This window comes from Notolepis coatsorum, assembly GCF_963971535.1.
Source record: "Notolepis coatsorum genome assembly, chromosome: 8".
Lineage (NCBI taxonomy): Eukaryota > Metazoa > Chordata > Actinopteri > Aulopiformes > Paralepididae > Notolepis > Notolepis coatsorum.
Genome location: NC_140172.1, coordinates 83979981 through 84006422, shown reverse-complemented (window position 1 = coordinate 84006422; position 26442 = coordinate 83979981). Strand labels below are relative to the sequence as shown.

Genomic DNA, 26442 nt, shown 5'->3' with positions numbered 1-26442 from the left:
GGCGGAAGACTGCTCGGTGCAATTTGCGCCCCCGGCTTTGTGGATTCGGAGCGTTTTTGGACGAGGCTCATTTGCATAGAAAGGGGAACATGTTCCACCCATATTACCTCATTTAAATATGCACTAATTGTACCGGACACAATGCTGATGGAACGCAGTTACCACCTCATTTCCCCCCTTGCGCCTCCTCTGTGGATAGCAAACTGTGTTTCAGCCCTATTTGCACTGGCTTTGCGTTGGAAAAAGCAAACCCTTCGTGGATTCCGCCCTACGTGTTAATACTCCAGTATATACAATATTTCAATCAGAATGACTCTTTTCTCTCTCCCCAGTTCGCCAGAAGGCATCACTAGAAAAGGAAGCTAAAGTCAGCATCCTGGAGGCCGGAGTCACCGATGTAAGTACCTACCCTACCCTACCCTACCCTACCCTACCCTACCCTACCCTACCCTACCCTAGTACCCTACCCTACCCTACCCTACTCTACCCTACCCTACCCTACCCTACCCTACCCTACCCTACCCTACCCTACCCTACCCTACCCTACTCTACCATACTCTAACCTACCCTTCCCTACCCTACTCTACCCTACAATTACCCTACTCTACCCTAACCTACCCTACTCTACCCTACCCTACTCTACCTTACCCTACTCTACCATACCCTACCCAACCCTTCCCTACCCTACTCTACCCTATCCTATTCTACTCTACCCAACCCTATTATACCCTACTCCACCCTACTTTACTCTACCCTACCTTGCTCTACCTTACTCTACGCTGCTCTACCATACCCTTCTCTACCCTACTTTACTCTACCCTACCATACCCTACTCTTGTCTACTCTACTCTACTAGGGCTGGGCGATATGGCAAAAATTCATATTGCGATAACGATATGATAATGTTATCATATTTCTCGATATCGATAATTATCGAAATTGTTATAAGTAAAAAAAAAAATTTAAATAACAGATGTATGTTTATTTTGCAGCAATTCTTTTTTCGTTGTCGCCATCTTTAGTGTTACATCCCCTCACACTCCAGTTCTCAGGCTGCAGCTGGTTTAAAAGCGAAAGTAAACCGGCTTCTCTGCTGGCTGTGGCTCCAGGGGAGTTGAACAGTTCTGGCTCTGCTAGTTTATTTTCGATCTTTTGGCGCTTTTTTGGTGGACAAACCACCGCACATGTGCACCGTGACTCGTGACTGGAGTCTAGCTCTGCTAGCACACATAGCCTACTGTGTACAGATGGTTTCAAACTGTATTTTAAATTAGAAAGCAAACAAAATAAATGGACAAGAGAAAAATAAATCTCAATTTGGTCAGTATTGTCATTTGGACAAGCAAAGCCATTACTTTAAGTTGCAGGCAAGAAAGACAAGTCTGTCCACTGTCTCTGGTTTTAAAACTGCCCTGTTGCAGGTCACAAAAAATAAATATATATATATATATATATAAAATAAAAACGATTTTTCGATTTTTTTTCCGATATTCGATATCGATTATTAAAATATATCGCGATATTTATCGTTATCGTTATATCGCCCAACCCTATACTCTACTCTATTCTACTGTATTCTACTCTACTCTACTTTACTCTACTCTATCTACTCTACTCTATCCTACTTTACTACCCTACTGTTGTTTGAGGATTATCTTTTAACTTTAACTTTAACTTTTCATAGAAAAGATGGCTTTGTCTTCCGGGCTTCCGGTGTTGTTGTCACGCAGGACAAGCTATCATAGTGGTGTTGTTGTTGTCATGCAGGACACGCTGATCACAGTGTTGTTGTTGTCACGCAGGACAAGCTATCACAGTGTTGTTGTTGTCATGCAGGACAAGCTGATGAGTGTTGTTGGCAAGGCAGGCGGTGCTGGGGAGGTCAGTTCAGAGGTCAGAGGTCATTCCCTGCCAACAACGATTTAATACGTGTTTGTCCGGCAATCGAATAATGCCAACCACGTTCATCTATATCGTTATTTCTTTTATTTGCTATTTCCAATCGTTATCCATCCAGGGAGCCTGTGTAACCATATGGAATGAGTCTGAGATCGCAAAAGTACAATACCGCCACCTGGTGGCATGCATTGATTGATTGAAAAGTGTATTAACAGATTGCAGAATGGGTACAGTACAGTACAGCTCAATACATACAATTGTTAAGGGGATGCAGACCAGAGAAAGACTTTCATCTTGTTTACATCAGGGTCCCCCATTTTCAATTCATCATAACATATATGACACACACGACATACAGACATGCAGCCGGTGTTGCACTCCCTTTGTGACTGTGTATGTGGCTGTGTGTCATTGAAATTCATCCGGGCGGAGTTTTCGAGTAGCCTGGACCGAGGGGTCTACCCGATCGCATTGAATCGCTTTCGGGACCCCCGATTCATTATGCTGGGTGGGTTATGTGGTGGGCCAAATGGACATACGATCTACCAGATGGCAATCAAATAATTGGAATATTCTGTTCGACCGGCCATATAAGTAAGAGCAATTTAACGTCAATTGGAATATATTAAACTCAATTATAAGAAATAAAGCAACTAGTTCTGGCTTTCCAGATGAATTTATAGATGAGGAAAAGTCAGTAAGTAATAAAAATGAGGTGGCAGAAGGATTCAACAGTTTCTTTGTTAATGTGGGGCCAAAATTGGCAGAGGAGATAACGCCGCCACAAGGGGGAGGTGTTTCTAATTATTTTGAAGAACGAAACCCAAGTTCTATCTTCTTGAGAAATACGGATACAAATGAAATTATGGATACTGTGAACAATTTTAAGAATAAAACATCAACAGATTGGAACGGCATTGACATGACCTTAATTAAGCATGTAATAATAGCCATAGCAGACCCTTTAGTGCATATTTGTAACCTCTCATTCAAACTGGGTGCCTTCCCAACCAAAATGAAAACTGCAAAAGTGATACCGATCTTCAAAGCCGGTGAGAAAAATCTATTCACCAACTACAGGCCGGTTTCTCTCCTTTCCCAGTTCTCAAAGATAATGGAAATGGTATTTGCTGCACGATTGGACAGTTTCATTGATAAACACGCATTACTTATAGACTTATCGAATCATTCAACGTCATTGGCACTAATGGACCTAGTAGAAGAACTGACAAGCATAATTGATAATAAGAAGTTTGCAATAGGGGTCTTCATAGATCTGAAGAAGGCGTTTGACACTATAAATCATGATATTCTGCTACTAAAATTGGAAAGGTATGGGATCAGAGGAGTAGGGCTCAAATGGTTAAAGAGTTACTTAGAACAAAGACAACAGTTTGTGCAGTTGGGGGAGTACAGGTCCACTCAGTCAAACATAATCTGTGGTGTGCCGCAAGGGTCAATTCTGGGCCCGAAATTATTCATACTGTATATAAATGATATAGGTAATGCGTCTAAAATATTGAAAAATTAAATTTCTGCTGACGATACAAATGTCTTCTGTGAGGGAGAGAACCTCCAAATGCTTTTAAAGGATGTCGCAGCTGAGCTAACCAAGCTGAAAGTGTGGTTTGATGTAAATAAATTATCATTAAATATTAAAAAAAAAAAAAAAAATCATGATATTTGGTAAACGGGATATACAAGTAAATACACCAGTTAAACTAAGGATTGATAGTATTAAACTGGAGAGGGTATTTGAGAATACATTTCTGGGTGTGATAATAGACCACAAACTCAACTGGAAAGCTCATATCAAATATGTCAGGACTAAATTGGCCCGGAGTGTTGGTGTTTTATGCAAGATAAGACACATTCTAAACCAAAAAACACTGTATACACTGTACTGTACACTCTTCCTACCATATATGAGCTACTGTGCAGAGGTGTGGGGTAATACCTACAAAAGCACTCTACAGCCAATATGCACCATGCAAAAAAAAGCAATAAGAATAATCAACAATGTAGGATATTATGAACACACCAATAACTTATTTATAAAGCTACAAGCATTGAAATTTACGGACCTAGTGGATTACAAAACTGCCCTCATTGTATACAAAGCCAGATACAAGCTAATCTCAGGCAACATTCAAAAATGGTTCAGAGACAGGGAAGGTGAATATAATTTAAGAGGGAGAGGGAATCTCAAACAACCAATGGTACACACCACGCTGAAAAGCATGTGCATATCGGTGTGTGGAGTGAAGTTGTGGAATAATTTACCCGAATACATCAAAATGAGTAAACATGTGGCACAATTTAAAAAGCAGCTAAAAAAAGACACATTAGAAAAATACAGAAATGAGTAGTGAGGATAAACAAAGTTATGGTATATTGTGTATGTAGTGATGTACTATATTCACTGCTGTCAAGTGAATCATGTTTTTTATTGTAAACTTTTAATATAAGTAAAAATAATATTCTATATTGTAATATACTAAATTATGTAAATTCTAGTAAAATTTATGGAAGAACAAATACAAATGTAAGGGGGTAGGGATCAATAAGCTAAGCTTCCCTCTACTCCTTTTTTGGACATGTCTGCTAACCAAACACATTGCTATTTTGTTTATAAATCCTGTTTTTTTCTTTGTTCTTTTTTAAATGTTTTTTTTCCTTTAAGGATTTTTTTTTAAATTTGTGTTTAAAGGTTGTTTGGTCTGACGGATCAAGACACTGTGAGTTGTTTGAAGAAATAAGAAGAATAACATGTCCAAGAAATAAACTTTTTCATTCATTCATTCATTCATTCATTCAGCTTGATTATGCCTTGTTTTCATAGTCATCGCCCTGTTCAGCGTACGTGCGAATGCCGTTATTGACATCAATTAATCAGAAACGCCCCCCCCCCCCCCCCTTTTCATGCATTCATGATGGAACATAATATACCGATCATATGCATTTATATTTTTTATTATAGCGTGTATAGGGACGAAATGCCAATGGATTAAGTATAATAATGCATCGCGGCCCATTACTAACCTTCCTGGAATTACCCTAAACCGCTCTAAAACCATACTTACATTAACCACTGTATAAAACGGGAATGTATGGATGGACAAATTATTTCTTTTTCACATCTTGAACGATAGATACTCGATGCCAAATGGGCCATATTATTGCATCCATAGCTATAATATATATATATATTTAAGGCCGATATCGGCTTTAAAATGTGATATCGGAAAAATATAGTATCGGTTTAAATTTTTATTTTTCTTTTTTTTCTTTTTTTTACATTTCTATAACCTTTATTTACCCAGGCAAGCAAGTAAAAACAAATTCTGATTTTTTTTAATGTCAAAAGTATGCATAATGTTGTGTTAATTCCACAACAAGAGATATGGGGGGGGGGGGGGGACGACCCTGCATATATCGGTATCGGTTGATATCGGTATCGGAAATTAAGAGTTGGACAATATCGGTATATCGGTATTGGTAAAAAAGCCAATATCGAGCATCCCTAATATATATATAGTTATAGCCCTGCAAACAAGGTGAGCGACTCCATAGGTTTAATGTGTTGGCAGCACATAGTCATATCCCGTTCCCAGCGTGGCAGAGAATGAGTTGAACTGAAAGCACGTTCTTGTACACCTGAATTTGCATACAGAAACGCCCCTCCAGCTCCTTATAAGGACATGAAGGGCCGTGTGCCAAGAGATTCAACAGCTCCGTATACCGGAAGCGAGAGGCTCAGCATTGCATCTGAGTTGTGCTGACCCCCGTATTCAACAGGAAGCGATTTTCGACTGAAATTGGCGGTCAATGAGTTAAAGGGGAACTATTTTACAATTTCTTTCACTATTTGGGCACTTTTACACAATTCCTGTGAGTTTATGGAACACCTCTGTAATTTTTAATTTTTTTTTATTCATTGTTTTGTATTTCTAATCAAGTCCTCAAAAACAGCATTTTTCTACCTCAAGATCCTAAGCCGTTTTGAGGCTGGGCTCCAACCACAATGGTAAGTTACTGACTCACCTGAACATTATCATGCAGCGGTGTCTTTCTGACATCACAAATCATCACATTTTCAGATGACTCAGTTCAGTGAGGGTGAATATTGTGAGAGGAGAATTGGAAGAATGCGCCAATATGATAATTAGAGACATAGATCATATTAATATAAGTCCACATAGCTAGGAAACAATGCTAAACACTGAAAAAGGCCATTTATAAGATAGTTCCCCTTTAAGAGTTTTAACTGTGCAGCGATCAGTTTAAAAAAAGGCACTGACTTGTGTGCTGCGTCTTTGGCTGTCAACGTGAACATTGGCACTGTCTCAGTTTGGAAAGAAATGATAAAAAAAAAAGAATATTGCATATTCTTGGTATCTAGGGACCTCAGTGAATGTATTCCCAGTGTCAGAAATATTGTGTATATTACTAGGCTTGCTTAAATTGTGATGAAACAAAGGAGAATATGAATTATGATTTTTCTTTGCATCTTTGACAGTGAATAACACCATGCTAATAATGACCAGACATGGAAACTCGTTCAGTACCTTCTTGAGATCACGTGTACAAAAAATCGAAGGAAATTAATAAAGGTAAGATGATTAAACAGAAGGTTTTGTAGATACAGTACTGAATTATGCCATCCGGACCCATGCAATTTGAAATATCATTATAGAATATGAGGCCTATAAATGACCGTATTATAGCCAATTCGCACATTTATATATTATATACATATATTATCTTTCAAATGCCCGAGTTCAATTTGGATTTAGTATCACCAGGCGTGCATAATAACAGATAATGAAATCTACTGTACTTTTTTATTTTCACCACAGTGCAACCATTTTGAAACTAATTTCAAATTCAAGATTGTTGCTACATGCTAACAATAGGGAGGAGAATGGCGGCTGGGTGGCGCAGCAGACATTGTGCTCGTCACCAACGCAAGAGACACCAGGTTCGACTCCGGCTGTCTGCGTTGCCTCCGGCTTGGGCCGACCGTCATACTAACTCAATTGGCAGAGTTAGCGGGTGGAAGTCGATGGGTGGTAATCTGGACGTTGTGGACAGCGACTCCTACAGGTCGGTTGGGGTATCCCTGCTCAGCAGAGACATGAAAATAGTGGGGGTAGTGTGAGCCTACCACACGTACCACCTCGCCAAATGAGAGTCCGCGCTGGCAGGTGAAAAGATGTGACAGGCTGCCTCCACATGTATCGTCGTAGGGGACATGTGATGCAAGGCTTCTATCCTCCCTACAGCCGACCAGTGGGGGGCATATGCGAGCAATGTTCAAGACAGGGGAGGGGAGAATTGGCACGGCTAAATTGGGATGGGAGAATAATTGAAAAAAGTGGATAAAAAAATAGGGAGGAGAAACTAACTGTACTTGGTATCGGCTGATACCCAAAGCTCAGGTATCGGAATCGGTATCGGAAAGGAAAAAATGGTATCGGAACATCTCTAGAAGAAAACCGCTATGTTGACACACACCCTTAGTGTAGTGGTTAATGCCTCCAACTGCAGAGACCGCTGGTTCAAGAAGTTCTTATTTTGTTGTTGTTTTGGGGTTAACGCCCCCTGCTGGTAGTGCACCTTAACTACACCTTCATACCCGCATGTCCTTTTCACGCACCATTCATGTTTATCTTGACATGCTGTCCTGTAGTGGACTGCTGTGTGTACTTCACTCGCGCGTCTTGCTGAACCTTAGCATCTGGGTAGCGGTGTGTGTGACAGTAACAACACCACCACACACTGCATGTTAGCTGCAGCCTAAAGGCTCCTAGTAGCTGGGGATGGATGGCTGACTGGTTGCAGAGGCTGCTGAAAAGAGAGAGAGAGAGAGAGAGAGAGAGAGAGAGAGAGAGAGAGAGAGAGAGAGAGAGAGAGAGAGAGAGAGAGAGAGAGAGAGAGAGAGAGAGAGAGAGAGAGAGAGAGAGAGGGGGGGGGGGGGGGGGGGTGGCGCTCTGAGATACCCAGGCATGGAGCTCCCCGGGTGGGCACCGAGAGGCCTGTCACTGCCTGGAAGGGTGAGCGACACTCCACCATAATTACCACTACACTACCCCCCACCCGCCACCGCCACCCTGACTGTCACCATGTCACCCCAGAATAGCTCTGTCCACGGGGGCAGTGGAGCGCAGCGGAGGCCTCCCCTGAATGCATACAGTGGTTTTTGCAGGCGATGGCGGACATTTCTGTTTGTACAGCTGTGCTGTGGGTGTGTGGGTCTGTGTGTGTGGCAATGCGCTGCTTACTGAATGTGAATGCACAATGCATACATTGCCGTGCAAGTACATAATCACTGCTCAAGTCTACGTATTAGGCCTGTCCCCGACTAAGGATTTGTATAGTCGACTTTGATTGGCCGAAATTTAATAGTCGACTACCCCCCCTGAATGCAAAAAAATAAATATATAATAAATTATAAATATAGATATATATTTTTTTACCATTCCATTTGGGCTGTGGGGAGTGCTTAATGTCTGAAGGACTTGACTGAAGGCTTCTTGTCCTCTGCGAAAGCATGCAATTGGTCCACTGATAGATACATCTTTATATTTGTCTAGTGTGTTCATTAGACGGGTGAAATCCTCTTTCAGTGCCTCTGTGCCCGTTTTCTTAGGCAGTTAGCCCTGCTGGTATGCGCGCCATAAGCGTTAGCCATGCACGCTTCTACGCCTCTTTGCTTTTGGAAAGAATGATCCCAAAACAATTTAAATATAATATTCAAATTTTTTCTTTTTCTTTTCATTCGACTAAGAGGTTGGCAATCGACTACGGCTCCTTTCGATCGATTAGTCGACTATTTGACTAGTCAAGGTCAGCCCTAATATATACAGATATAGATATAGAACATACAGCCCTAACGTATATACATGCTTGCGTTCCCATGATCACAGACGAGCCCGTATAATTGCGCTGGTATGAATACCCCATAAACATACTCTCAGATGGAAACACACACACACACACACACACACACACACACACACACACACACACACACACACACACACACACACACACACACACACACACACACACACACACACACACACACACACACACACACACACACACACACACACACACACACACACACACACACACACACACACACACATTATCCAGTACACACAAAGACCCATTTAGTTTTTTGTTGGATAGTGATGGAGGGGTGAAGGGAGATGTCGAAGTGTATGAAAGCACCAGTCCATACATTGACAGTAGCCTTGAGTTCCATTATACCCTCTTATATAATGGAATCCCCCACCACACAAAACATCGCAGATTCCTCCTCTGCATGCTAGCTGTAGCCAGAGACACTATTTCTATGCAAGATTGACATACAGTATATGGGACCAAACATGAAAGCTCTATGTGTAACCTTTCATTAGAGCCCAAGATTTTGACTGTACGTTGAAGCGTTCAAGAGTTATAGTGTTTGGAGACATAGGGTCTCCAAGTGGCCACTTTGGAAAAACGCATAGACATACTATTAGAAAAAGTTGTGTAAAACACTCATTCTCTGTGGTATTGTTATCAACTTTGGAACTGTACTATATAAAGCTTTAGGCTATGGACCCATTATGTTTTCCAGGTCATACCTATCAGCTGGAACCTGTAAGAGGCCTCTGTTTGCAAGATAATTCAAATGGAAGTAAAAAAAACTTAAAAACTTAACTTAACTTAAAGGGGACATGCATTGCTATTCCTAGCACTATTTGGGCAACTTTACAACTTTACACAATTCCTGTGAGTCTATTGAACACATCTGTAAGCTTTTATTCAAAGAAATTCATTGTTTTATATTTCTAATCAAGTACTCAAAAGCCAAATTTTTCTCACTTTGTTGGCCTGGCTCCGCCCATAAGCACTTTGAGTGACAGTCATCCACACAGTCTGCGACTGGCACAGAGAGAGATAGAGAGAGACTGAGGGGATACTAATTAATTTTGCCGCGGGGGGGGGGGGGGGGGGGGGGCATAATCCCACGGGACAATGTTGGTAACTTGTTTCAAATGACAATATATACCCCTGTGACTATTATTATACGGATCGGAATACGGGCGTGTGTGTGGGAGCATGCACAAAGATATTACAGTGATATGCTGGTGCTCGACTGTGAGGGAGAGAGAGAGATAGAGAGGGAGAGAGGGAGAGAGGGAGAGAGGGACACACGGAGGCACGGATCACTGTGTAAACGCTGTGTGTGTGTGAGAGAAGACGGGTCTCTCTCTCTCTCCCTCTCTATCTCTCCCTCTCTCTCGCTCGTCCGCTCCCTGCTCACAGTCAAAACCCCATTTGAGGAAGTGTCGGGTTACACTATGCGCTCTCTGCCTCGCTCTGTTTGAGGAAGTGAAGATATTTCCACTCGCTCTGCTGTCGCTGTCAACCATAGAGGGGGCGTTAGTTATGCAAATCAGTACCCTATTCACGTCAGCAATACCGTCAAATCAGAACAGCTTAGTTGAGTGAGGGAAGATCTCGTGAACTCGAGACTAGACTGACGAGTCAATATGGTAATTAGAGACACAGACCCATTGATACTAACCCCTATTACTATAAAACCATGCTAAACACAGAAAAAAGCCATTTATAATGCATGTCCCCTTTAAAAAAAAAAAAAAGAAAAAAAACACTCAATTCAGAATGTTTCCTTTCAAAATTGGGGACATTCAAATCAAGTAATCATTTGCTGGCTATATATTATTATTGGCGCGGCGTTCAGCTTCCCGCCGGACTGTCAGGTGTTACATCATCATCATCATCATCATTGTAGTGGCGCGCTGGTTTTCTTGCTAGCTAGCAAAACAACATCCTATCAAGTGAATGCGCTGGTGTTTATTGAGATCTGGATCAATGGCTGAGTCGAGCTGGTTCATCCATAAACAACAGCACAGGTGATACTGCTGAATCAGGAGAACCTGTTCTCAAGAAAAAGAAAACCGAGAAGGTGAAGAATCAGCAGTTTGGTGAACATTATGTGCTCTCCGGGTTTACTGTCACAACTACAGTAGTCTACGTGCTTTCTAATAATAGCATGAAACCATCACATTTACATCGGCACCTCAGTACTAAACATCCCTCCTGTGTGGGTAAGCCTGCAGAGTTTTTCCACCAAAAGCTGGCTGAATTTAAAGGAAGCCAAGAAAAACTAAAGAAAGCGACATCGGTCTCAACCAAGGCCTTGAAGGCATCTTATGCCGTGTCGCTACTCGTTGCTAAAAGCCATTTACCATAGCCGAAGAGCTAATCTTGCCTGCTGCTATAATTCTCACAGCAACTATGCTCGATAAGAATACATTTTAATGTACAGTACGTGCCGATTTGACTATACACTGCTCTGTGCCCTCATGGTGGCTGGTGGCTATCCATGGTGAATGGTGTCTCAGAACTAAAGCTTTACTTCAATAAACTGCCAACCTGTGTGACCATGTGACTTTATCCAGGTCATACACACACACACACACACACACACACACACACACACACACACACACACACACACACACACACACACACACACACACACACACACACACACACACACACACACACACACACACACACACACACACACACACACACACACAGCCGGTCTGCCACAATATATAGACTATTAATTATATATCCTGGGGATCACCACGATTGATTGCGTAGTAGGGGGTAATTTATGTTGGCTTGAAATGCTTTGGGGGTACAGTACTGAAAAAAGGTTGGGAACCACTAGTACATATCAACGTGGGGTCCATGGTCTAGTACAGGGGTTCCCAAAGTTTTCAGGCTGCGACCCCAAAAATAACGGTGTCAGAGAGCCGCGACCCCCACTATTATTATTGTGACTAGGCCAACAGTGACTTTCATGAAGAGGGGGGGGGGGGGGGGGGGGGGAATTATCGAAATTGACCCAGTTTTAGCGTTTTTATCAAACATTTTGTCCGCCCAACCACAACCACCACGCACATGGATATTTTAATCCATGGTTCATAACGTGCGTGTGTCATCTTAATGATGACGTCACAGCAGGTACAGGGCAGCAGGGGCTCTGAGAATCACAGGCAGGTAGTGGCAGGAAGCAAAGAGCCTTCTGGTTACTACTAGGCTAGCCGAGGAGCTAGTATCTGTTTCACCTAACACTATTGCTCCGTGATCATAGCCATTTATCTCTAAAGACCACTATTTGTAAAAGCCACAACCACTTTACCATATTTGTAAATACTCATGTAAATTATTGTGTCGTTGTACATATTGTGTATATAACGTTAGTAGCTAAGTTAGCTAGCCAGCATTCCCGAAACTCCTAACATGCCCCGATTTAAAATGGTTCTCTCCTCTTTGTATACCTTTGTCCTCGCAAACAAAGTATTCTGCCAGGAAACTTATGGAGACGACAGTAGTTATAAGGTGTTTGAGCTTGTAACGTTAACGTAAGGTTATGTATATAACCAAGTTCTATGAATTCTGGTGACGCTCAGCGTCAGTCTGCACTGACTTCACTTCGTGCACGTGCACTGAATAAAAAATTCCACAATGTACCTTTACATACCAACATTCGTCTGGCCACACCCATATCCGCTTACCTTCATAAGCAGGTGTGTGGTCACCTACTCGCAAACTTTCACCACAAGGCGAGATCAAGGGCCGCAGCGGCGTCCTGACGCTGAGCATCACCAGAATTCATAGAACTTGGTTATATACATAACCTTACGTTCTATTTCATTCTGGCCTCCGCTCAGCGTCAGTCTGCACAAGAGGAGCTGAGCGGAAGCCAGAAGCTCGACAAATGTACCCTGCTGAGACCCCCCACAACCATCAGACCGGGGAGGACCGAGCCCCCCGACCCTCCCTAATGGAGGGATACTAGGGCTGGGCGATATGACGATATTATATAAATATCGGGTACAGTTCATTAACGATACACTTTTTAAACGTATCGTGGATATCGTGATGTTTTGCCCAAGAGGCTTGTGTCGCGTCAATCTGGTCCACACGTTGACACTTTTGAACAGCGCCGCCCCACACACACACTACTGCATCAAAGGTGACTACTTATGATAACAAAGGCATTCGTTGTGGCATTAACGTTATAATAATAATAATGCAGGACCTGTTCAGAGGTCTCTATATAGTTACACTTTCAATAACATCAGCGTATTTACATAGTGCCGACCGAGGTCGACCTAGATATAGCAAGCTCGTTCATATCTCAGCCCGTGCTGACTCAGTTGTGCCCATTCTGCGGTCTGTTAATAAAGTTTTCAATCAGACAGATGTATGGAAAGGCTTTTATTATAACATCCGTTTCAGTAAAATCATTATGCCTCCAGTCGTTTAGTCCTTCTGCGGAGCTAAAAGCTAAACGTCGGACGCGGCGAGCTGCCATTGTTATTGTCATTGAGCTCTCCATGGCGGAAGTAAAAAATAAATACGCGCTTTCCGATTGGTGCTAAGAACAGCAGGGCGGGTGCAAGCGATGTGACGTAATTGGCAGACACGACTGTCAATCAAAATGATTCTGTTTGCCGACTGAATGAATGAGAACGTTATTAAAAGATTGCAGCATGGGTACAATACAGTACAGCTCAATACAACAACAGTCAACAGCGGACTGGAGGATGCAGACCAGAGAAAGACTTTCGTCTTGTTTACATCAGGGTCCCCCATTTTCAATTCATCATATTTCATATCTAAATCATATAATATCTCATTGCTAAATATATGCAATATATAATCTAATAATCCAATAATCTAAATCTAATATATAATATAAAAATGCTAAATGCATGGGTATTTTATTTTGTCTTTAATGTTAGCTTGCAAACTCAAATACTGTCTTGGTAAGCCTCATAATGAATTTTGGGGAAAAAAAGAAAAACATCGTGATGCGTATCGTGTATCGCCGAAAGGTCAGAAAATATCGTGATATCATATTTAGGCCATATCGCCCAGCCCTAAGGGATACCCTCCCTATTGGAGGACGGGAGGGAGACGGATCCGACCGTGCGAAGAGGAACTCGAGCAACTCAACGCACAGGGTGAGCAGAACGTGGCTTGACCCCACGACTACGCACACGCACAACCCGCATGCCACCAGGGAACGAACGAAAGGAACAACCCTCGTTACTGCCCCCAAAATCACGGGGTCAAGAGCAAACTCAACCCCGTGGCAAGGCCGTAGCAGCGGAGCGCGAAGGAAGACCCAGACCCACTGAAGGGACTGGATCCCCTGGAAAAAGGGGGCCCGGAGAGGTCAATGACGCCAGGCATCAAGACCCCACCAGGCGGTCACTTAGTGACACCGCCCCCCACATCGCCAGCATATTCGGACAGGGCCCCTCCAAGAGCGGGCCCTTTCCCCCCATTAGTACACCGCCTGGCACACTGACCCTGCAACACAGGCAGTCAGCATGGCCGTAAAGCATTCAAAAGGTTAACCAACGGAAGCAGGCAGCGCACCGGGGAAACCAGGCAGCAGGCTGTAGACCCGAGCCTGGAGCACTGCGGACGAGACAGGCGCCAAAGGGGTCAACTGAAAACAGCCCCCCCGGCGGAAGGGGCGTATGCTGGCATTGTTGCACACCATGACAAAGCCTCCATCAAAAAAAACCCACCCAAAGGGGTCGAGGCAGAGAAGGCAGACACGATTGGCAGACGTCATGAACGTGCAGGGGCACACTCAACCGGGTAACCCGGGAGTTGACTCTGCTCCAACACACCAGGGAATCAACCACCCTCTTGGTACCACATACGGTGGTTGTTCCTATAACCCCTCAAGAAAAAAGGGTTATCCCAGGCCTACGGTTTCAACGAAACATTACTTCGGACCGGGCCCGGCAGCTCGGGAAGCACACAGGGTTACCAGAGGAGGTCCAGAAGACCACCCCAACAGCCCCCTCTTCGCCATGCGTGAGAGAGGAGCGAAAGAAAGGAGAACCAGCCCCTTATAATAGTGCCAGGTACAACGTGTACCCAACAAAGGGTCTCCATAACGCCTAACCCTGTGACACCCGGGCCGACCCGGCATTTTTTCCCCCGAAAAAAGCACAAGTCCCTCAGGGTACCAGAACAGCAGATCTGCATCCCCGGCGGACAACGGGTTTAACTGACCTGGACCAGCGCGACCAGAACCAGTCCCGTGCCCTAACCACGCCGACATGCCCACTCCAGGAGAGGGGGTAGGTATGCGTGTTGATCTAAAACATGAAAAGAGGGCACCACCCAGACGGTCCTATTTATACCGCGTTCAGTGGCCCACCCCAAGGGCGTGAGACCCCTCTACCTATGTTCTGATCTATTCCGTTAACATCCCCCAGATATGAACGAGAATCCCTTCGAGACCCAATAACAGGCTCTCGGAAGAGGAAAAAATCCCCCATCTCAGTTGCCCTATAAAAACGCTGTTTTAATAACGAGCAACCAAGGCATCAGCCTCCCACATGATTCTTAACAGAAACACCCAGAGCCAGCACTATGTATGCGTCAGGACCCAAACACATCAATGGATAGTCTAACCAGACCCCACATTGTTCCTTCAAGTCGCCTGGGAGAACGACAAGAAGTTTGTCGTGCTTCATATTCTCCACTCTTTTTTATTAAAAAAGAAAGAAACACCGACTGACATGAATCCCACGTGACGCAGCCGAGGGTAATTTTTCTTTTTTACATTTTTACATCCCGCCACCCTCACCATAGAGGAGAGACGGGACTCCTCAGAGAGACTTCCCACGTGAGCCATAGATTGAAAAGTCACGGTAACATTGAGTCACATGACCAACAGACTCAAGTTACACGTATATCGAGCATAGTAGAACAGTAAGTTCTTACGCTCTACCCCGACAACTTGACAACAACAGACCCTACATACGGGTCTAAACTCACGGAAGCCGTCGTCCAATAGAAACGTGCCTAGTGACGTTTGATATGACGGGGGGAAACCCAAGACTCAACCGCCTGTGATAGGTGCGGAGTCTTGGAAACCCCCCCCCCCCCCCGTGCCAAGCTGCCTAACAGCTTGGCCCTGACCGAATGAAAAGAAAGTCCAAAAACAACAACAGCCATATGATACCTTCAGTAGCAATGTCAATGAACAGCGCAAGCTACTTCAATGCACGCTAGCCACAGACACATCTGTGAACAGGGTTTATAGCAAGGCCAAGTTGTGTATGTGTGAACCCGACACCCGTATCTATGTTGCAAGACACAGAAAATCTGATAGAGAGAGAAGCGGCTGAGCCGCGGTACGTTTTCATACGAGCATTACTGCAACCAACACAATAGTTTTGCAGCTCAATATCACTGTGTAAGCAACAGAGCACACAACTAACCTCTGCCTTTATGTGAAGATTCAGGTCGAGGCAGAAAAAAAGCCTTTTTCAACCGAGTGTAGGCCGCAGGCCTTGCTTAAGCTCTAACATGAATGTAACGTCTAGCCCTCCTATCAAACCCATACTAGCGAAAGATTCACACATCGCATCCCCATCATATGTTTGGTGAATAAACACACAGTTGCTTAGGAGGGACTCTTTATTTTTCAACAAAAATCATATTCGGGCCGGGAAGGGAACAGGGGGGGACCACAGAGGGAAAAAGTCATTATTTTTAGCGACGCCTGCCACGAGCCGCTCGGGATTTTCCACCCCGTGGAGCCCCGGAGGGACGGTAAACGATCGGCGGCTGGTCACGACGATCCCTACCGTCACCTCCGGGCGTAGATGGGCCGGCTGCAGTGGCGGAGGCGCCCTCTCTCCTCCTGGCCTTCTTCGCCGAAGGTCCAGCAGTGGCGGTGGTAGCAACGGCGGCCACGGCGGAGGAACCTCGACGACGCGGCGGCCGTCTGACTCCACCGGCTACATCGGGCGGGGGGAAATGAGGCTGGAGCACGGAGCGCTCCTCCTGCATCTCCCTGCAGGTTGAGGTCATCAGCTGCAGTGCCGACCCGAATAGTCCAGCATCGGAGAGGGGTGCCGTCAGAAGTGGAATCCTCTTCTTCTCCGGCACACGCGCCTGCTCCAGCCAAAGGTGGCGCTGGATTAGAGTGGCCAGGGCACGCACTTTCCCAGCGGCTATAGCCTGCGGCTGAATCAGATGCAGGATGGCTCCTGCCGCCTGGGCGAGCTGATCATGTTGTAAATCAGTCAGCTCCGTGCCGCCCATCAGTATCCCGGACATGAATCTCGCCAGCTGCGCGATGTTGGAAGTGGCAGCTAGAGATTGCGTCCCGGAGATAAATGACTGGTCACTCCAAAACGCCAACCGCCTCGCCGATTTCCCTTGGGGAACCGGCTTCCGTAACGGCTCCCACACCACCTCAGGACAAAGGAGCGCCGCCATCGGCCTATCAAGCCGTGGCACGCCCTCCTTCATGCCTTCTACCAAACCCACCACCCGCGTGACTTGCACGTAGGCGGGAGTAAGGCCCATGATGTGGGAGACCACCTGTCCCTGACGGACGTAGGCCTCCATTGAGGGGAAAAATGGGCAGACAACATCCACCCCTCTCACCGGGCGACGTTGCCATAGATGACCTATGAGATCGTCAGGGACAGGAACAGGCAGTGGCTGCGGCAGCGGCACGCCGTTTGCGACTGCCGCCGCCGCCATGAGCTCGGGGAACAAAGCACGCAGTTCCCCCTGCATACTTTCCCCCACCGAGCCTGCGTCCCTCACATGCAGCAGACTACTGGTTAAGGAGCCACATTCTGATGTGGCTGATAGCAGGGTATCCCGCCGCCGAGTCGGAGGTTCTAACCCAACATCTGCGGACGAGGAACCCCAAGGAGACATCTCACCCCCCTCCAGTGTTACCTGGACGGGGGCGGGAGACATGTCTCCACCGGGCCTTCGAACAAGAACCCGTCCACTTCTATCATGTAGTCCTCTGTTTCCATCGGCCATGTAGAATCAGACGCATCCTCATCCGGCTCCAGCAACTCACCAAAGCCAGGCCGTTCGCGTCTACAAGCTACCATCTTGCGACGGGAGCGAGCTGACGCAAAATGTTTGCGTCTCAAATCCCCCGCAACCAAAGGCGCCGGCCGCCCAACAGCGGACGACTCCCCGGAAGCGGAGGAACCAGAGCCGGAACCAGGCCATCGCACAGGAGACGGCACTGGTGCACCAGCTCCTTGGAGAGGCAAACTATCCATCGGACGCCTACCGGGCGTGGCTGCCGACCACGAGAGAAGCCTCAACCCTGCTCCAGGACGTACGACAGAGGCGGCAATGGAGAACCGCTGGTGAAGGGTGACGTTGCGAGCGCGACCCTCCGAGGTAAACATTATGACTTAGCTTTTTTCTTTTTAAATATATGAGAGATGAAAAAAGCAAGAAAAAAATTTAAACACGTATCAACTTTCTTCAACTAAACAACCTCGTCAAGTGTGGGTATCTACCGAAGGCACTTCCTTGTGGTGAAAGTGAAGAAGGGAAGAAGGCGAGTAGGTGACCACACACCTGCTTATGAAGGTAAGCGGATAGGGGTGTGGCCAGACGAATGTTGGTATGTAAAGGTACATTGTGGAATTTTTTATTCAGAGCATGTGCACGAAGTGAAGTCAGTGCAGACTGACGCTGAGCGGAGGCCAGAATGAAATAGAACGTTAGTTAGGACCCCGGGAGATCCTGGTGAGCCGTTTTTCCTGTTCCCCCACCCGTGCACCCGTGCACCCGTGCACCCGTGCACCACCTAACCGTCTGACGAACGTCACCCTAGCCTGGGCGGACCAGCGGGCGACGGTGGGTGCACTCATTGACTCTGGTGCTGATGGGAGTTTCCTGGACGTTGAGTTTGCCACCCGGGCCAACATTCCACTTGAGGACCTCGAGAGGCCCTTGGAGGTCTTCGCGCTGGATCATCGCCGCCTGGCTGACATCACTCAACGCACCTGTCCAGTCCTTCTCACCATTGCTGGTAACCACGTTGAGAGACTCCAGTTTTTCATCACCAGCTCTCCTCTTGTCCCTGTAGTCCTGGGCAGGCCTTGGCTCGCGCTGCATGAGCCCCACATCGCCTGGTCCTCCGGCACCATCAGGGGGTGGAGCCCCTCCTGTCATGCCCAGTGTCTTCAGGCGGCGTCCAGTCCTTCGCCCCGGGGTTCCCCTGGTGTCCCTGTCTCTAGCCCCCTCTCCGGGCCTCTGTCTCCGTCTCCGGCCTCCCTCGCCGGTTCCCTGTCCCTTTCTCCGGCCCCCCTCACCGGGTCCCTGTCCCCGTCTCCAGCCTCCCTCACCGGTCCTCTGTCCCCGTCTCCATTCCCCCTCTCCGGGCCTCTGTCTCTGTCCCCCTCTCCAGTGCCCGTGATCGCCGGCTTCCTTCGGTCCCATCCGGGCAGGCCGGGGCCGAGTGGGTCGCCGGGTGGCTCCCGTGGAGGGGGGGGTACTGTGAGGATTGGTTCTTTCCCCGCCACACGCTTCTTGGGGTGCTGTGATGATTGGTCCGTTGCCTAATGCACACTTCTAGGTTTAAGTATCAATTACCATCACGCACCTGATGTGTGTGCTAATCAGCGCCCCAGAGGGCTTTATATACCTGGACCTTCTTTCTATCGATGTCGGGTCGTTCTGGAATACAACTGCATTTGCCTGTTTTTTCCCCGTTGCTGTTCCTGGTCTACTTTCTCTCCAGGACCTTTCTGTGGAGAACCGCTGTTGAGAACCTTGTTCCCCGTTTGGAGCTGCGCCTCGTTTTGCCCGCTTTACGCGTTGCGCTTGGGTGAGTGGAACCAAACCCCTCTGGATTATTCTGATTGTGTGTATTGAAGAAACACTGAAGACTGTCACTATCGTTTGGTTCTGGATTATTCTGATTGTGTGTATTGAAGAAACACTGAAGACTGTCACTATCAATTGGTTCTGGATTATTCTAAATTGTGTGTTGTGGGGAACACTGAAGACCGTCACTGTCAATTGGTTCTGGACCCAGCTAGGAAGGAGGGAACCACACTGCCTCTGTGTTTCGTTGGACTATTTCTGATATCTCTCTCTCTCTCTCCGTTTTCCACCTTGAGCGAAAGCTGGGAGTATCTGCAGAGCCGCTACAACGTCACATGCCAATTCCCCACCACTATCTGCTGGGAGTATCTGCAGAGCCGCTACAACGTCACATGCCAATTCCCCACCACTATCACCAGGAGGATTCTGCAGAGCGGCAGATGACTCTGCCGAAGGCAGTCTCCCTATTTGTTTGATTATTGTACTTATCCTTCTTTTGACTCTGTAAATAAATACGCCCTAACATTTGGCTAACTCTGAACTTCCTGTCTGTGCCGTTGCGTTTGAGGTCGGTTACAAACCATAACAAAAAATAGTGTGTTTGTGTGTTCCAGATATCCTACCTTATTGATAATCAAATCAAAATCAAATGTATTTATAAGGCCCGACAACACACGTTAATGTCCCTTCAGGCCCATGTCCCTTCAGGCTATGGTTTTGCAGTGTTTTCCAGCTTATACAAAAAATATATATATTATTTTGGAATATTGCAACTATACTACACAAAAACGTGAGTACACAAGTTCAACTCATGTTCAGCCCTATGTTACTCATTAGCACTAAAAGTGATTTTTCTTTATTGTGTACGAAACTTCAGAATGTTATCTTTCAAAAGAGACCAGTTATGTGTGCATGTTATGTGGTTAAATTTGGGATATTGCAACCACTGCAGAAAAATGTGAGTACACAAGTTCACGTTCAACTCAAGTTCAGACCTATATGCTACTCTATTTCATTAGCACTAAAAGTGATTTTCCTTTTTTGCATTAGTAACTTCAGAATGTTATCTTTCAAAAGAGACCAGGCTTATGCATGTGCTGCTGGGTGCATGTTTCCAAGCATATGTTAAAACAATAAAGGCATCTTTGAGTAAACTTTGAGTAGAGATTCAAGATTCAAGAGGTTTATTCATCACATACAGTACAGTACACAAGACATAGTGAAATGAAGGTGGCCATGCCCGCTTCGATTGTGCAAAGTATCATTAAGTATCTCGAGGCTGAACCTGGTCTGAACGAAAACAGAAAGCCGCCATCTTTAATGTCTCTCATAGGATTTCATTATGGTTGCAGCAGGCACAAGTTCAATAAACAAACGATACAGTCACTGTGTATTCTGCCTCATTTATTGATTAAACAAAACCGACATCAACACAATTTGCCACCGAGCAGAGAGTTTAGTCTCGCAAAAAGATCGCTGACTTGTTAAGGCTTAAGCTTATGTTGTGCTAATGTTGTGCTAGCGTTTTAGCATGGCTATCGTACATAGCGTGATCAATATAACTCGCTATTGATTGTTTGTATGAGTAACGTTAATGCTAGTAGAATAGACACAACGTGAGGTAATCACCATCCATTTTAAACCGGTTATTACCTAATGCTAACGTTAGCAAATAGACGCGACTGGTAACGTTACAGCTTGTTAGCCTAATGCTAACATTAACGTTAGCATAGACAGCCTAGCTAACGTTAACGCTTGTAGAATAGACACAATGAGAGGTAACGTTAGCGTTAGCAGAATAGACACAACGAGAGTCTCGTTAATGTTGTTATTGATTGATTGATTGAAAACTGTGTTTTACTCTGGCTTACGCGGCGCCTAGCTCACGGACATAGCTATGCTGGAGCTCTCACAGAGCTATGGAGCTCTCAGCTGTACGCCAGCAGCCCCGCCTCCCCACACGGAGACAAACTGAGTACTTTATTTTAGTACCTGCAGTGGAAAAGGAACGAAGTACCAGGTACCTAAAGCGAGTAGGGTAGAGTAGAGTAGGTACCATGCAGTGGAAAAGCGCCAGAACAACAGGCTGAACAACAGGCTGCCTAGTGGTACATTGGTGGTATTTTTCTACGACATTAAAAACCTTATAACTACCTTGTTTCAACCCAAAATGCAGTTGTAGCTGGTCCACCAAAGTCTCTCCGACGATTAAACCCATTTGAGTCTTGTAAGGCGTCCATTTGGATCAAGGAAATGGCTTTCTGTACTCGTCAAACTCCTTGTAGTGGATCAGAAGTAGGGGAAAGTTACCTGCAGTGACGTCACGGCACTGATAGCATCTGATAAGCTTTTTGATTGGCTCCATACATGTTATTCGTGCGTGGACATTTTTAACCCGTTCTGAGTGGAATTTCCGGCGTCAAATGAAAACAAATAAATAATGAAAATAGATACCAATGATGTAAACTACCCATAATTGAAGAGTAGGGTTTAACCTGCAAGTGGGCCTTTAATCCCAGAGGGGAAACATGGTTTGCCACCAGAGCGAATACAAATATACAAACATGAAAGAAACAGTTACATGATACAATACAGGATACACAACACAGTAGGAGAGCCTCTCGACACAGTGCTAACAGTGTTCGTTAAAAAAATGTAACCGCAGCAGGAACAAAGGACCTTCTCAATCGCTCAGTAAAGCATTGAGGCATCAACAACCTATCACTGAATGAGCTTCGCAAAGCATTAAAAATACTGAACAGTGGGTGGCCTTCAAAGGATAAAATGGTGTTCAGTTTGGTTCTAGTTCGCTTGGCTATGATGATCTCCAGGGAATCAGGAGGGAGGCCAATCACTGAGCCAGCCTTTTTAATGATTTTATTTATACGTTTTTTGTCAGAAACCATGATGCTGCCCCCCTCAGCAGAGAACAGCATTAAGGACACTAGCCAGGATACCTTGATAGAAGACATAAAGAAGTGACCTGCTGATGTCGAAGGCTTTCTCAAATGAAAAAGCCGAGACTGGGCTTTTTTGAACACAGAATCTGTGTTCTTCTTCCAGTCCAGCTTACTGTCCAGGTATAAACATTCTAATCTCATTTGTGATATGACACCTGAAAGAGTTAAATTAAAGTTTGATGCACCAACTAACTATATATATATATATATTAGGGATGCTCGATATTGGCTTTTTTTACCGATACCGATATACCGATATTGTCCAACTCTTAATTTCCGATACCGATATCAACCGATATCACATTTTAATGCCGATATCGGCCGATAATATCGGTAGGCCGATAATATCGGACATCATTTCTATAGAAATAAATAAAAAAAAAAAAAAAAAAAATTTGAAAACCGATACCGATATTTTCCGATATCACATTTTAATGCCGATATCGGTTTTGGGTAGAGCAGTGGTTCTCAAACTTTTTTATACCACGACCCCATTTTATTTAGGATTTGTTTTGGCGACAACACACTTAATGTATTGCTTAATTTCAACGTGGTATTACGGAATATCTAAATAAAAGCACACGTTGTTGAACTTGAACATGCATATTTATTAGAACATTTAATTACAGCACTATGTTATTGTTACAACCCCAGTATGTCTAGGGGAAGGGGTGCATAACATAAAGGATGATTGTGTTGTAATTTGTGATAAATGAACCAAATGATAAATAAAGCAATGCCCACAACAAGTTTAGGTGAAAGAAAGTAATATATTGTGCCTTTTATATATACAAACAAAACAGACTAATAGACAATGACAATGGTGGATTTGAGACACACACAACCAAGGGGAAAAGGGGGGGGGTGAAGGGAAAAGGAGCTTGAATGATGCCAAAGGAATAAACTAAGTAAAACAAAACACAACTAACTCAGTAAGGAATATCTTGTCTACCTATACATAAACACAAAGGTCAAATAAAACCTACTGCTCACTACCTACACTACTTAACCAAACATATGTCCAAAACATACAATGAGTGGCATCACTCCTTACCTAGTGTGTCTAGACGATAATACCACTACGTGTAGCACCAAATGTGTTGGGCCCCTTACCTGCTCCAATTCCCAACACACATACACACACTTGTACAGAGTTGGCTAACTAAAGTCACATAACATTTAACCAACAGCAAAACCAGAAACAAAAGGAAGGGAAATGCAAGGCTGGTAACAGGAAGTGCCACATGGGTTTTAAAACAGGAGGGCATCTGATTGGCCAACTGGTGATTTGCTTGATGGCTGGGATCAGAGCCATATAATAAGAGTTACGACACTCTGTGATCTCGCCGCCACGCGATCACGTGGTTCATGTAGCTCGCTTAGTTCCAAAACAAATCTGCACTCAGCGCTGTCTACCTGCTTTTAGCGAGACAGAGGAGCAGCAGCGACTACTACTACTAGTCTTTTACAGCAATTTTCTGGTAAATATGAATACATAATGTGCATTGATCACTGTTGTGTTCTACCATTTATTTGTCTGCTACTTTATTATTTACATTTATAATACTTTCTTTATATCACTAGGCGCTGGCGGCAATATCGAACGTTACTATGCTAGCTACTGATGACTATTGTTCTGGAATTTCCCCAAGGGGATCAATAAAGGAATATCTTATCTTATCTTATCTTTACTTTACATTAGCCATTTAACGGCAGTTGTTAAACAATCAAGCATAATTTTATTAATCAGCCCACATTACAGTTACTATGTTGACAACACTTTATATTCAATATATATAATAGCATTTCTGGGGGGTGGCAGAGTGACAGCATTAATCAGTTTTTCCTGTTGTCTGTGGGGACTGTCCCATAACCTAGGATAAGTTACGAAAAATATGAATGCATAGGCTAACGTTACATACTGTAACATTTACAGTATGTATGCATTCATATTTTTCTTGTGCTTCTAGTCATAAATACACACACATCCTAATGTTATCTTATGTTAAGACATTCACATATACATGCACAAAGTGAATATGGAAATGCAGTGAATCATACCTCAACCTGTTATTACATTGCATTTCATACTGTAACCATTGATGTATTATAAGAGCTCTAATACATCCATGACTAACTTAAATGCTACATGTCATACTGTCCATACTGTTACTACTAGTGTTCACACTGTATATATCTTAGTGTATTCATACCACTCTTTTCATACAGTTAATTCTGTTAATGGTCATACTGTATCTTAGCACATTCATACCTACCTTTACTGTTTATTCTATTTATAAATATTATACATAATATGTACGTTTTTGCACTTCTGGTTCGATGCTAAACTGCATTTCGTTGTCTCAGTACTTTTAGTCTGTGCAAATTACAATAAAGTTGAATCTAATCTAATTTAAATATCAATCATGCCAGAAACTACTCAATTAAGCCAAGAAAGAACAGTCGAAAAAAATCTCACCTCAGACTGGACACACGCACGCACGTCATTATAGTGGTAATTTATCCTAGAAAACAAAACAGGGAGATAGAGAGTTATGGAGTTGATCATGCACTCTACAACAACACACATCTTGTATCTCTTCTCATCTCTAACATTTCCATTCCACAGCATGCAAGCATCCTGCTTCAAGAGGTGTATGATTGTGTATGTGACAATAAAACTCGATTTGATTTCAATATTTTAGAGGGTTTAGAGTTCACCCACCAGTTTCTGTGTGGGAAACTTGGTATTTTAGTATACATATTTTGCTTGCTTAATCATAACATCTAACTTTTATAGATCGACATCTTACCATGGTTGGCTTGCAGCATTTGGACACAGACAGGAGAAGAAAAAGGTTGACTAGTTCATATAGTTTAACTAGTATAGCTACAGCTCAGACAACAACTTAAAGGTCAGGCCAGCTTGACTTAGATATGACATGTCCAAGTAAATCACATCTTGTTCTTTTTCTCGTTGTCTTCATATCAATCTTGTGACAGATACGACAAAACCCATAATCTCACCTTTCTGTTATTAATTTGTCATCTTAATTTGTCAAATTTTAAACTGTGCATAATCTTTCTATGGCCATAGAAACAGATAATAAACTATTCTATTTTTGATACAATTTGACTCATCTGAATTTCTACAGTTTCACTGTTTGGCTAATTTAAAATATTCCACAACAGGTTCAATGTGTTTTACTGTAATATGTACATGACTACAATGAATTTGTGATTGACAATTATGGGGTAAAGTCTGGAATGATTCTGCAGGCACATTTTGAGGGAGAACAATTCACAGCAAACCAAAAAGGCCAACTAAAAGGCTGATGCTGTTCCAACCATATTTGTGCATCGCCCGAAGCCCCAGAGGAGGAAGGGTCCCGCTGTGAGAACCAGCCCAAAACCTCCAGCACATGTTCATGCTGTGGCCAATGACCACACATATTGTGCCCAAATGAACTATCAGAGCAGCCCTGAACTCTCGCACCACTGCTTATAACCGGGGCAGAGAGTCAGGAAACATGGAAGAGTACAAGACAACAGTCTACACTCTGCGCAAGGCTGTCAAACTTGCTAAGAGGACGTATGCCGACAAGATGGAGGCACAAATGGCACAGAATGACACAAGAGGATTATGGCAGGGACTGAGGGCTATAACTGACTACAAAGTCAGCGTCCCCTCAATGGGGAGCGACGACGCCTCCCTTGCGGACCAGCTCAACATCTTCTACGCACGGTTTGGTGCAAACAGTGGCACTGCTAGCCCAACGGCTAGTGACGTCACTGGTGCGCCGGCTGCTGTGGAGGGGGGGGGGGGGGCATCCGCGGGGGGGCG

At 44.5% G+C, this 26442-nt stretch overlaps 1 protein-coding gene across 1 annotated transcript in view; it reads left to right on the top strand.

The window, feature by feature from the left end:
* The window catches only part of LOC311233497 (receptor-type tyrosine-protein phosphatase N2-like), a gene marked incomplete at both ends in the record, with an annotated part of 758095 nt that overhangs the window by 395332 nt on the left and 336321 nt on the right, over positions 1-26442 (top strand). The window contains one exon of the mRNA XM_084320464.1: positions 333-397. Coding sequence (XP_084176590.1) covers positions 333-397 — 65 coding nt within the window. The remainder of the gene's footprint in view (positions 1-332; positions 398-26442) is intronic.